Source organism: Micropterus dolomieu, linkage group LG09 (assembly GCF_021292245.1).
Source record: "Micropterus dolomieu isolate WLL.071019.BEF.003 ecotype Adirondacks linkage group LG09, ASM2129224v1, whole genome shotgun sequence".
Taxonomy (NCBI): domain Eukaryota; kingdom Metazoa; phylum Chordata; class Actinopteri; order Centrarchiformes; family Centrarchidae; genus Micropterus; species Micropterus dolomieu.
Genome location: NC_060158.1, coordinates 22,949,516 through 22,962,695, shown reverse-complemented (window position 1 = coordinate 22,962,695; position 13,180 = coordinate 22,949,516). Strand labels below are relative to the sequence as shown.

Genomic DNA, 13,180 nt, shown 5'->3' with positions numbered 1-13,180 from the left:
TGATGAGTGGTTTGCATCTTGTGGTGTGGCCTCTGTATTTCTGCTCTCTGAGTCTTCTTCCAACAGTGGATTGTGATACCTTCACCCTGCACTGTGGAGGTCGTTGCTGATGTCACTTCCTGATGTTTTGGGGGGTTTCTTCACAGCTCTCACCATATTTCTGTCATCAACTACTGTTTTCCTTGGCCGACCTGTTGGATGTCTGTTGCTCAGTACACCAGTAGTTTAGTTCTTTTTCAGTACATTCCAAATTGTTGTGCTTGCTATGCCCAATGTTTGTCCAATGGCTCTGGTCGATTTTCCTTCTTTTCTCAGCTTGACAATGGCTTGCTTTTCTCCCATAGACAGCTCTCTGGTCTTCATGTTGCTTTATCCTCTTTAACAGGAAATGCAGTCTTTATAGGTTTGAACCAAGGATGAAAACTTAGACTAGTCATGCAGAGCTATTTAATGTTTGAACCTAAAAGGCAACACCCGGGCAACAAGAAACATCTGTCAGTCACATGTTCAATAGTTTTGCTCACTTGAAAAAGGGTGGGTTCAAACAAAGGGTGATATGTCCTGAGTTGTTTAACACATCTAGATGTGAATACCAGGAAATGAAAGCTGAAATTCTGAACTTTTGTCTCATACTTTTGATCTTAAACCCAAATGTCTTCAGTGAACAACAAAAACAAAAGGAATTTGCCTTACCGTTCCAATACTTTTGGAGGGGACTGTAGATACTGATTTACATTCACAGATTTTCTCTGTGCATGACAATTACAATAAATGTGAACAAATGACCCCCCCAGTAAAATACAAATAAATCAGTAACTGAAGCATCTTTCCTGCTTATAAATGTGTGTTTCTAACCTGGAAACGGCACGTCCATGTCAGCATGGAGCATCTCAATCAGCTGGGCTGTCTTCGACCCTGGAGCTGCGCACATGTCCAGAATCTGTGTAGGAACACATGCATGTCAACACTTCAAAACAATATCTTTTTTGTTTAAAACCACAGGAAAAGGGTCTTACAAGGGGCCACTAGAGAGAAAAAATAAAATCAATAGGAAATGCATTACACATGACAGACCTCCTGTTCTTAACCTTCAAAGAAGGAAGTGCTTTTACCTTGTGGTGGGACTCAATCTTCAGGAGGAGAGGAGGGATCATACTGACAGCTTCCTGTCGGCTGATGTTACCCTGCAAGAGAAAACAAAAACAACGCTTGTCTCTTCATTTCTCTGACGACTTCTGACATTTTGTGTTCCCCATTTTCCGAACTACCCACGCAGGGTAAAAGTGTAACACGGCCAATATTCAAACATGCATTGCACATGTTCACTTCTTTAACATGCCCACGGGTGTTTCTGGTAAATGTTCTGTTTGGTTTGTGTTTGACTCACAGACTCTGTCTCGCTGACCAAAAACTGGTGGAACTTCTCCAGCAGGGGTGACTTCCTGATGATCTTCCTGCTCATGTTGGTGTGCCAGGCCTGCTCATCAGGATACCTGTAGAAGATAAACACAGTGTGTAATGAGATTGCAGTTGGAATCTCTGTGTCTTTTTAGCCTTGGGTAAACCATGTGATCGTACCAGCTCAGAGCCTGTGGAGCCTCAGTCTTCTGACCATCGATCTCCAGCTCTTGAATATCCTTAAAGTATTTTTCCTTCAGACAGTGGAGGATTTCCTTAGCATGGCTGAAATAAGACAAGGAGGAGGTCAAATTGGGCATTGGTACAACAACAGACAAAAGTATACAACTTCTAAGGGAGCAGCATCTTTAGATACTTGATTACTAATTTTACAAGTAATCCAATGTCTTGATCGATGTTCTATGGGGTGCACTCAATTGCCAGAAAGAAAGGGCACATTCATTTTCCAGCATTGTGCAAACAAGACAAAAGAGTCTGAATCCAGGTTATACATCTGTCAAGCTCACCTCTTGTACCCAGTGATGCGGATGGTTGCTGGCAACGGTTCCCTCATGGCCTCCATAAACTGTTCAAACTCTCCTTCAGGCACTAGGCCTAGTTCCTTGTAGTAGTGCTCAAACAGCTTATTCTCCTTGACAATGTCAGCATAGCCAGCTCCCCAGCCCTGAACACATGGTCATTAGTAGGGTCATTTATACTGAATATTTGAACAGCCTTCCTGTACAGAACTAGCTGGAAAAGTACCTAATAAATAGGGATGCTATCTTTTGTATTAAAACATTACACTAAATGTCATTCTAAATTCTGTCGATTTAATATTTTCTTGCCTATGGTAAAAGGTAAATAACTTGTAGATCATGTCATGTGACCTGTTGCATTTTAGTATTCTCTAAAGGTCAATTCGGCATGTAGTAATCCGCTAATAGTACATATTTCAATAGGTTTTCGTCAACCATACTTGCTTCTTCCCTTCACGATGTTCTGATAAAAGATTATTAGACCTTTAAGAGAAAAAACAGTAACCCCTTACATGTAACGTCACGCATTGCCACATTAAATTAACACATTTATGTGCCAAGTCTGGTGAAGCCTCACACTCTCTCCAGACAACAATAAAAGGGCACCCACATATCTGGACGTTAAACGCGAGAAATGGTGGTCACACATAACTTTGAAAACAGTTTACGCTCGCTAACGTTAACAGTGAAGCTCTTTGGTGTTGCAGCTGTTTAGCAGTGTCACAGCAGCATGACTGCACAAATTCAGTTTAAAAAAAACAACTCAAAATGTAACCGCGTTCGTCCAAGCCCCCCTCGCATTTAGTAAACAGAAGTAACGTGTGGCCTGATCGAGCACTTTACACCGGAACATTAGCAAGAGTTGCTGCAGCAGAAGGGTGAATCTTACAGCGTTGTCTCTGTCGTCCCTGCCAGCAGTCTGGTTTTTCTGTCGCTGCCTGCTTCTTTTCCCCATGTTGGAGTAGCACACAACTCTGGAGAAAAGTCTGCGGAACGACGTGGTGGATGGATGCAGAGAAAAGTGACCTGCAACTCGTCAATGTACTGAGCGTTTGAAGATGGATTGCTGCGCTGTGTATCCTCGAAACGTGTTGCCTCTGACGCACGTGAATCAGGACCTCTCGAGGAGGCCTCGAAATGTGCCTGCAATAAAGGAAACATCTCAGGGGCATTTCGTGCGATAGAAACTACTTGTTGAATTTATTTCTTTTTGGTTTGTTTATTGGCTTGCCATTTTCTATAATTTATATAATCAGTGTAGTGAGCCACCAGGGAGTTGTTTACAGGGTAGGGTATGCAAATTAATGTATCAATATAGTGACGTCAGACACCACGCAAACTCGATGCAAAACGGAGCGTTTTGATTGGCTGATACGATCCATCGCTGTATGTGTTCATGGACTGTGATTGGTCCTGGATAGGAAACCCAATTGCATGTACTGTGTATGCCGTCCATAGCATAGCCTACATAGCTGGTGAGACAGCAAGTTTGTTAAATAGTTGCAAATCTTAGTTACATTTACATTGTTTCTGTTGTGACATTTACAACGTCAGCCCTCCCGCTCTGAGTGATGAACACACTGCTCTCCCGGCTCTTCTCCTCGGAGGAAGAGGAGCTGTATATTTTGGACTGCATGGCTTACTTAATGGTTTTCATGGCAGCCTGCACTTTCGTTACTTTGCTTTTCGAAAATGTCCCATACGGGCGATACGCTACCAGCAAATATGGTTTTCCAGTAAATGTCAAGTTTGCTTGGTTCGTCCAGGAGCTGCCTGCCTTCCTGGTGCCTTTGTGTCTGGTAGTTTGGACATCCTCTGGGAAAACCTCCCTACTGCCAAACCAGCTGCTCATTGCCATGTATTTCTGCCACTATATCCAGAGGTAGGCAATTACAATCAATTAAACCATGACTTTACACCTGGAGGCACTAAAATGAATGTACTTCACTAGCCTAAATACTGTAGCAAGTGGTTCCCCATGTGTACACACAGGAGGGCTGAGGAATAGCCTATATGAAATAATGATGTAATTCAGTAATGAACACAAGAGATCAGGCTGTAAAAATGTGTATTGTATCCTTAGTACTAGCTAACAAATCATGCACACCAGTATGCCAAAGCCAGTATTTGAAATAACTGACTTGTGTCGATAACATTTTTGTTCTGCTGCAGATCCCTTATTTATCCATTTTTAATCCGAGGAGGTAAAGCAACACCATTTGCCTCTTTTGCCCTGGCCTTTGTTTTCTGCATCTATAATGGCTACATGCAGATCAGATACCTGAGCCATTACGCAGAGTACCCTGCAAACTGGGTTACACATCCATGCTGCATCGCAGGTAAGTGTTCTGTGTACCCCGCTTTCTACAAGGGGAAATATACATTGTTTTATTCACAATGAGTTATCAGCTGTTGGCATTAAAACATTTTAAACATAGTTCACAAGGAGAAGAGAGACTGTTGTGGTGTTCGAAAGTGGTACCCTCAAAGAAGAATACTCAAATTAAATCAAAATGTGCTGAAACTAATCAAGTAAAAACGTAATTGGTTAATAAACTATTCAAAGAATAAGTGACCGTGTGTTTTAAATAGTGTTTAGTGTGTGCAGATTAGTGTAAAACATTATAACAGATGAAAAATTTTAGTTAACTAGGGAGGAACAGATGCGCAGTCAGGATAACATCCCTACCTCTTGCCATCTATCCCAGGTCATCCCTTCTACCCCTTGTTCCTTCCCCACGCCTTCTTTCTCCATTTAAAAAAATTAAAATGACAAGACTTGGCTTAAAAACATGGCCGCCATTCAAACTCTTTTGTCCCTCATCAGTTTTGTGAGAGTCAGAGTGCTCAGCAGTTTTTCTTGGCTCCCTCTGCTGTTCAAGCTAACGCAGGAAACTGTCAATTTAGAGAAGATGTTTTTCCACTGTTCCTGCCCCTTTACTCCTCTTACAATTCCTATCAACCATGGCATGTGCAGCAGATAAAAACGAGTGTAACAAAATATAAAAATGGACAAGTAGAAGGAAGCTACAGTTTTAAAGAAGAAATGTGAAAGAAGTTCCTCTAAAAAATAAAAGAAGAAATGCATTTTTACTAAATTTATTTTTAAAACTTGACTATCTCCTGTTATTAGGGCTGGGTGATATGGCCAAAAATGTTATGACAATAAAAAAATCAGTCAATATCAATACTTATTACGATATATGTCAAATCATTATTTCTTTCAAGTTGAAAGGCAGATTTCTGCTCCTGAGTGAAAGTTGAAGAAACCAGACGGTGGTTTTAAAGTATACTTTATGGTCAGAACATGACAAACACTTGCCAAACAGTGGATCACTTCACAAAACATTCAAAAACATAAAAATATGTTGAGTAAAATTAAATAAAGTCTAAGTGCTGATTTGTTCTTGATTCAAATGAATTAAATTAAACATTTATTGAACATTTGTTATATTCATATCGAGGAAAAATAGATTGCAATAATTATTGACGTTTTATTGCCCAGCTGTAACTGGTATATACAGTAAATCCATTATGGACTGTCTGACAAGTAGTGATAGTGTTTAAATGGGGGAACATGCGGCCTATGCCAAATATATTGAATTACCAATATTATGACTCTCTTGCCGACTGTTTTGTTTTAAATCAAAGAGAAAATCTGGGATGTGTGCAGCAATTCAGAGGTCTGGAAGCAGGCTGATATAATGTGATTTATAGTTCTAATTAATTAGCCCAGTTTTTCCACAGTCCAGCCCATAAGTCCAGAAACTGTACCAGGTCATACTGTAATTAATAAGGGAAATAATGTCAGAAGCGACGGAACACAATGTTTGAAATAATGTTTGCCTGTTTAATTTTTAAATAACTGTTGTTTCATTATCAAGGTGAATGTGAATGGTTCATGATATCGATTTTAGGCCATAGTCCTCACATGACCTACAAAACAGATACTTAATGTTTTAAAAAAAGATCATATCACCGTATTCATGTGGTGTGGCATGTAAGATTTCAAGTTTATTTTAAGCATCATAGGTCACAGCAGCAACAATGCTGGTGAATACTGAATGAATACTGTGGAAACATGCTCTGACTTTTATATTAATGTTCAACATTTGGCAAATACTTTTGCTCTATTTCTGAGCGCTGGATGAGAAAACTGAGCTCAGACCAAGCTCGTGTCAGCGCATAAAGTGTGGCGCTGGAGCCGGGAGGCGATTAGTTGAGATTAGCACAAAGATTGAAATCAGAGGGAAGCGGCTGACGACTGCACAGAAACGAGAGTGGGATTGATTAGCTCCTCTCACTCTTGGAAAGAAAGCAAAAGAAGGATTTTTTTCCCCAAAAAAACCTTTGAAGTATTTCTTTAAAAACACCAGTTGGCTGACTGGCTTTTGGTCAGTAAAATGTGGTTCTAAAGCGTTTTGGTTGGTTCGTCTCCAGGGTCTGTACTGTGGTTGGTCGGTTGGCTGGTGAATGTGCACTCTGACCACATCCTAAGGAACCTGAGAAAGCCCGGAGAGACTGGTTACAAGATTCCCACAGGTAAGGGCTTTAGACATGAAACACTGGGCTGAATTATTTCTCTCACCACAGAACAAGTCTTATACTCCTATTACAGTACATCTAATGTTTCAACTTAGGATGCGAAGTATACATGTATCTATATGCTTTTACTCCACTACACTATTGTACATTTATTTTGGTTCATTTACTGTAAAATAGGTGTAGTTACTAGTTACTGAAGCCAACCTTGACAATATACAACTTAAACACTTAAATTCTTTATATTGACTGCAACAAAGTGAATGGGATCATTCTTGCCTTAACCTTTCCTGTTAAAGGCACGTTTGACATTGTGGTGCTACTTGTACTTCAGAGTTTGAATCCTTTTTCCAGCACTGCTGTGGGGTGACAAGAAAGTCAAGAAAGCAGTAATCACATCGTAGCACAGAAATTTGTGGTCTCTGTACACAGCGCTACATGCTAATTTTCCAGTGAGGTCGTGTGATTATACAGAATCACACTGCAAGCAGAATCACAGGTTGTCAGTAGTTATCTTTTCCCCACTGTGAGCCCTGACATTAGTGCTCTAAAAAGGTTCTCGCTGCTTTTGACTCTAATATGGTCCAACTCCGCTTGTGTGTAAGTGACTCATAATACTTGTAGTGTTTGTGTGTGTGTAGTATGGGTTTGCTTGATTTTACTTCTAAATCGCACAGTGTTGATAGTAATCATGTTAGACAGCAATCCTGCCATATACTGGAACACGTACATTATATCTGTATGCGTAGTGACCAGCCTGATTCAAGATTCAGGCTAAATATAGCATTTAGCCTCTTTCATGTTATCATCAACATTACTTTCATATTTAGTAGTAAATGCTTATTTTTCTGTTAAATAATTCAGCTAGGTGGGATGCAATAATTCCAAAACTAGTTTCAGCACATAAATAATGTATTAAAAGGTAAGTTCATCAATTTGGGTAAAGCCCTTATTTGCTCAGTAGCACCTTCGTGTTAGTTCGGTGAAGCTACAGTCAGCAGTTGGTTATCTTAGCTTAGCTATAAACACTGTAAATGCGGAAACAGATAGCCTTTATATCATGATTGTTTAATCTGTACATAAACAACAGGTAGGGGTTTTACAGAGCGAGTCTAACTGTGTCCCCCCCCCAAGTTAGCTAAGCTAACCGGCTGCCGGCCACAGCTTCACATTGAACGGACGGATGTAAGGATAGCACCAATCTACTCATCTTGCTCTCAAGCAAGCATATTTCCCAAAATATTGAACTGTTCCTTTAAAACAAGGTGTGATAGAGCATATCACTGACTTATCAAGGAAATGAACCTTTCAGAAATCTTGAAACAAGTCGATTAACAATGAAAACAATTCAACAAAGATGGAAAAAGGCTTTGAGGGTGGATATTTGTTTTACAGCGTATGACCTTTACTTTGTGAGAATGGATGCACATTCTGTGAGATGTGACAAGTACGGGAAGGGGGGATGGGTGAACAAGATTTTGGCCCATCTCCAAATACCTTGAGGGCGGTATGTTTTTGGAAAAGCAGAATAAAGTCTACATTGCTGCTTTTTTTTTTAAATCGCATAATTGGTTCAACCGTAAGCTGGATTTTTCCTCTGCTAAATGAATCGGTAATCATAACAGGTTCTCAAAGAGAGTGACTCCCCTGAGTAAGAGCAGAGTCACAACAATAGCACCTTGAGCCTGAACTTGCGGTGAACCTGTTCAAACAATCCATCCCGGACCCCCAAGGAAAATAAAGTGGAGAAGGCGAGGCAGGAGGAAGCTGTGAGCTGTGCTGCTCCAAATGAACTTCCAGGCACGTCTGGAATCCCCACAGCCAAGAATCTGCCATTTTCACATAGAGGGTAGCAACACTACACACAACTTGCATTCAAACAGCAAGTGCTCAGCCATCTATGGTCAGTATGCAGCCAGTTGTGTGGATGCCCTTTTTAGCTACGTGCAGGTTCGAAATTACATTGAGATTGATGCCAGTGTTGAAATCGTATTTTCTTCCAGAGTGAAATATTTGGGTTGTTTTTTGCTTGAGTGAACGTGTGAAAGGATAAGCATACCTGCCTTAAAATCCTGTGTCTTCCACCCACAGGCGGAATGTTTGAATATGTGTCTGGAGCCAACTTCTTAGGAGAGATAACAGAGTGGGCAGGCTTCGCTCTGGCGGGCCACTCTGTTCACAGTTCAGCTTTTGCCGTCTTTACCACAGTGGTCCTCGCCAGCAGGGCTGTGGCCCACCACAAGTAAGAATAATAAGCCACATGCAAACAGAGTTAGCAGGTTTGCATGGAGTGTATTGAACCCTTTGAAGCAAAGGCTTGTATTAATAGAAGAATATGGCTCTTTTCCCCTCTCTACAGATGGTACCTCGCTAAGTTTGAAGACTACCCTAAAAGTAGAAAGGCCCTGATTCCCTTCTTGTTCTAAAAACACTGTTGGTACTGGAAGCCTGAAAAGGTACTGGTTCTTAAAGCGGCTGAGAAGAACATTCCCATAATCTGTTTTTTCTAATATAGGAGAGCTCTGGTTTAACAGCCTTGAAGATACATATTTATTTTTACTGAGAAAAGAAACACAGGTTGCATGTTTGGAACAGATCTCATCTGAGCTGCAAGCAAGCAACAGTTAAAAGCCATCATCTTACAAATATTTTTATTGTTATCATTACTTTGGTAATAATGCCCATAGGGTTAACTTCAACAATCATGCAGTGAATGTACTGGAAGTGTGGAGGTTTGCCGGAGAGGCAACATTTAGCACTCCTCCAGAAGAAGTAAGATAGTGAATGTAGCATGCCTCAACAGTAATATAGTGGATTTATAACACACTGCACCAGCAATAAACAGTTTTAAGACTCTACGCTGATCTGCATATCCTCCCAGATGGAACATAAACTTGGAAATGCAAAGCAGACATTTAAAGTTTTTTATCCATTCTCAAGAGTTATCTGTTGCAAGTGCATCTTTTTAACATCAACTCGAATTAAATAGAAAAAAGAGGGACTTTCAATTAAGTCCAAACCCTTTTCCTGCCTCATTTTGCTCAGGGTGTCATGAGAAAGACTTTTCTACTTACCTCATCATCTCAAACTCCTGGAAGAGAAGCCACTTCAGAACAAAAAGCAACAGCATCCCTGTCCTGTAAAGGCTGAGAGTGTAGCAGGCCTGTCAACAGCTACTGGGCTGCAGGGAAATCAAATGGAGATCAAGCATGGCCCCTCGATAACTCACCCATGCTTGAAATGAGAAGAAGAAAGCGTAGCCATCGCTCCATCAGGGTTTTCTGAGATAGAAGAACTGTTAACGAAAGGAAAGGGGAAAGTATTGAGGAGTATGGGAGACTGGGAGAAAAGATGAGAAAAGGAAACTATGGCAGCGATCTTAACATTACCTTCTATTTTGTAATTGTTTTATAATCACTTTCATCTTAGGTGATCTGCCTTTTTTTCAGCGTGCCTCAAATTAGGTTTATATTGGAAACTAGAACAACTGTCTCATCACATTGGTAACATTTTCCACAACTTAAATTCTTATGCAAGCGAGTTTCTCCCTTTCCCCCCTTTTCCCAGCGGAGGACATTTTCCAGCAGCGGTGACAGCCAAGGTCACGTCATTATGAATTTGCATTTAAAAGAAATGTATTTTGTCATCGTTTTTACACATGGTCTCATCAATAAATAACAGAACCGCTGCGTCTGAGTGTGATGAAAAATGAAGGCTGTGTGTCGCTGAAGGCCATGCCGAGTGACATCCTTCATGGTCGAGGTCCCTGCTGTCTCTGTCTCTTCCAGGCTATTTCCTCTGTGTATCCACGCTTCTTGTAATTGCATCACTATATTGCACAGCCAGTATTTACTGAGCCTGCTATCTGACTATAATATCATTCAGTTTCAGGCAGACACAATTGGATTTTCTTTTTATATGCAAAGCAGTTCAATGAACTGGCTTTTAACTGTCTTACTCTGTTCATTCACACACGCTGCAGATACTGCACAAGGAGAACTATTCTGTAATGTTCAGTTTACACATGCCCACCTGTAGGAAAGAAAAGCACCAGCAGTGTCGCCACCTGCAGACAAGTGTTGCAGCGGCAGTGTTTTAGTATTGAAACACCAAATGTTAGCTTTTAAGATTTTGGAATTGAATTTATGAATATTTTTCTGTTAAACATGTATTTATGTTAGTAAATTGGTTGTTATAGACCATTGGTGACTGGAGAAACAGTCAGCTGATCAGAGCTAACTATGATATTGCTTGAAAAAGTGTAGATCATTATTAAGCAACCATTACAGAACAGTCCAATTACAATGCTGATTTCCTTTTACTCTTTTCTTTTGGGCTCTTGTGGCTTTTTTTTGTGTCTGTTTGTCTGTGTCTTTAATTTGTTTCGATTACTAAGGTTTTGCTGGTTTAAAAAGTGCAAAAAGCATGATATGCAAAGAGCATTTATAAACGTTGTGCCTCAGTCATTGCCAGCAGGTGGTGCAAGTGTTAAAATTAAAGAAGCTATTAGGTGCGTTTGACTTCAATGACGCTTAACGTGATGCATGGTTGACTTAACACAAGGCATGCTGGTTAGAAATTTTGTCCGACTTTGGCTGGCGCTGAAAAACATCAGCATGTCACATGTTATTAAAACTTTGTGGGAGAATGATGGCTCCAGTTTTCTGAATATAGCGACCACAGTTGCTTTTCTCTGGCTGCATCAAGGTGGACTATGGTTGGAACCACCTTTTGCCTGATCTCAGTCATTGTCCTAAACTCACACACTCTACGGGAAGTAGAATGTGTCCGACTTGACGGCAGTGTTTTTATACACCACCCCTGCAGTTGTCTGCAGCTCACGTTTGACGATCAAGTTGGCGGAAGTCAGCCACAGTTACCTTATGTTTTTCCTCACCTGTAGATGGCACATATCAGCATGTCTACATCTTCTAAACTCCTGATGTTGCATCTCTTGCCTGGAGGTGGCGCAGGTGGACTGGAACTGCAGGTCCAGATTTGCAGCTCCACTCTGCAGCTGGATGACAATCACTGTACATAAGTACACAGTGAGGTTGACACACCATAGGCAATGTGTTCATGTGTAAAAATGTGAAATAGCTGTTGACATTTAAGGGTGTAAATGCAGCAGTGCACTAATGTGGGTTAAATATCTGGAACATGCTGCAGCCTCATTTTCATTCAAGCCACACGCAGTCTCAGGCTACGTTCTGCGTCCTTAATATTATCTACCATTACTGTTAAGCCTGAGAGCATACTGTTGACTTCTCCATCCATGTCTCTGTTTAAATGTGTGTGCGGATGTGTGTTTGGCATCCATCAGATGGATGGTCCAGATGCCACTAATGTGTCGATCTCATAAAAACTGACAATGAGGCAAACCAGCCTTGAAATCACACTCACACGTGCACTGGCACGCATTCAGCATTGGCGTTTGGCTTGAGCTGAGACTGTGACATGAGGGAATAGCCTATTCAATCTGGTGTGTCATGACGCTGTGCAGTGCACGCAGTGCACTCAAACGACTGTGTTTCATACAGTGTATGATAGGAGATAGAAAGAAGAGCTGTGATTTGTACAAGACGTACAGTGGGAGTGAGCAGCTGTGTGTATGCCTGAGTGTGTTATACAGAGAGCTACATATCCTAGCTGGCACATAGTTTGCTCTGGGGGGGTTTTCCTTGACCGTGTCACATGCTGCATGTGAGTACCAGGGGTTGGGGGTGGGCATTATGCAAGACGCTCTCTTTCTCACTCTCTTTTACATGCATATGCATACCAGAAGGTGCTGGATATACCTGATCCAGCCTTCCTCCGCTCCATCATAGAGCTTAATGGGCTGGGAGATGACTGTTACTGGGGCCGGGTTGCGTATGGAGCCTGGAATGATCAACACCACCTGCTGTGTATTGCCCCTTGAAAATGAGCATTTAGTATTCAAGGGGTATGCAATGTACATCTGAAATAATAAACACAACAAGAAGGGAGCTCCATTTACGCTTGGGCAGTGAAACACTACCCTGTGGAATGTAGTGTTAGTTTTCTGCAGTTTGTATGTATGTAAGCAGCATTTCAAGGGTCAGATGTTGTGATGATAGCCCCAAGCAGTATTTGACATGCCAGCTGACATCACAGTATGGTCCTCCTCTCTGTCTAATGTTTTATGTAAATTGTATTGTGTAGTTGTGTTGCTCTTTTTTTCTCCTTTTTTAAGGGTTTTTAATGTTTACAGTGTTTTTCTTTTCTGTCAGAGCTTTCCTAAAAAGAGGCAAATGAAGATGTGGATCTGGGTTAAATCCACATCTTTGCAAATATGTGTAGGCTAACATTCTTTTTTATTTCAGCTTAAATATGTGCCATTACTTAAAAACAGCTGCCCGGAGCAAGGATGTTAACAGTGATTCTCGCTAGATTCAGCCACAGTCTTGTCTAATATCGATGGGGGATCCCCTATGAACCAACCCTCGACCCGTCCCCCCACCCAGTGCTGATGGCCGGGAGGTGGAGATATAGTGTGAAGGACCTCTGGGGCCCTGCTTCGACAGTCACTGGACCACAGGACCCGCATTCATTTTTGCCATTTTACAGCGAACTTCATGTGTTGTTCAATTAAATATTTATCTAATAAAAATTCAAATATTTGTTCTGTGCAATTCATCAACCGGCCGGAGTGACGAAGGAGTGGGCGGATGGGGGGCGCA

The 13,180-nt window shown here is 41.2% G+C and overlaps 2 protein-coding genes across 8 annotated transcripts in view; one reads left to right on the top strand and one right to left on the bottom strand.

The window, feature by feature from the left end:
- nsun2 (NOP2/Sun RNA methyltransferase 2) overlaps positions 1-3,672 on the bottom strand; it is a 13,260-nt gene extending 9,588 nt beyond the window's left edge. Inside the window, exons 1-6 of one of the 2 annotated variants that reach the window (XM_046057904.1) lie at positions 3,655-3,672; positions 1,926-2,083; positions 1,579-1,683; positions 1,388-1,493; positions 1,113-1,184; positions 856-940 (exon numbers count right to left, since the gene is read on the bottom strand). In XM_046057904.1, the coding sequence (XP_045913860.1) occupies positions 856-940; positions 1,113-1,184; positions 1,388-1,493; positions 1,579-1,683; positions 1,926-1,981 (424 nt within the window). In that variant the 5' untranslated portion in view covers positions 1,982-2,083; positions 3,655-3,672. Of the gene's footprint in view, positions 1-855; positions 941-1,112; positions 1,185-1,387; positions 1,494-1,578; positions 1,684-1,925; positions 2,084-2,826; positions 3,048-3,654 lie in introns of those variants that run through there. The other variant, XM_046057903.1, reaches the window with a different exon arrangement.
- On the top strand, positions 3,360-13,120 carry srd5a1 (steroid-5-alpha-reductase, alpha polypeptide 1 (3-oxo-5 alpha-steroid delta 4-dehydrogenase alpha 1)). 6 transcript variants are annotated; one of them, XM_046057911.1, is made up of 6 exons: positions 3,360-3,819; positions 4,110-4,276; positions 6,378-6,479; positions 8,571-8,721; positions 8,839-8,935; positions 12,891-13,120. In XM_046057911.1, the coding sequence occupies exons 1-5, from the start codon at positions 3,509-3,511 to the stop codon at positions 8,903-8,905; spliced, it is 798 nt and encodes a 265-aa protein (XP_045913867.1). In that variant the 5' UTR covers positions 3,360-3,508; the 3' UTR covers positions 8,906-8,935; positions 12,891-13,120. The 6 variants fall into 6 exon arrangements, with proteins under 6 accessions (XP_045913867.1, XP_045913866.1, XP_045913865.1 ...); XM_046057910.1 differs by having other exon boundaries at positions 12,824-13,120; XM_046057909.1 differs by lacking the exon at positions 12,891-13,120 and adding an exon at positions 10,161-11,127.
- The last annotated feature ends 60 nt before the right edge of the window (positions 13,121-13,180 follow it).

Excerpts from the sequence above, each read along its gene's own strand:
- srd5a1 (XM_046057911.1), top strand. The coding sequence starts at position 3,509 with ATGAACACACTGCTCTCCCGGCTCTTCTCCTCGGAGGAAGAGGAGCTG. Across the intron at positions 3,820-4,109 it reads TTCTGCCACTATATCCAGAG|ATCCCTTATTTATCCATTTT; the intron begins GTAGGCAATTAC and ends GTTCTGCTGCAG. Across the intron at positions 8,722-8,838 it reads AGGGCTGTGGCCCACCACAA|ATGGTACCTCGCTAAGTTTG; the intron begins GTAAGAATAATA and ends CCCTCTCTACAG.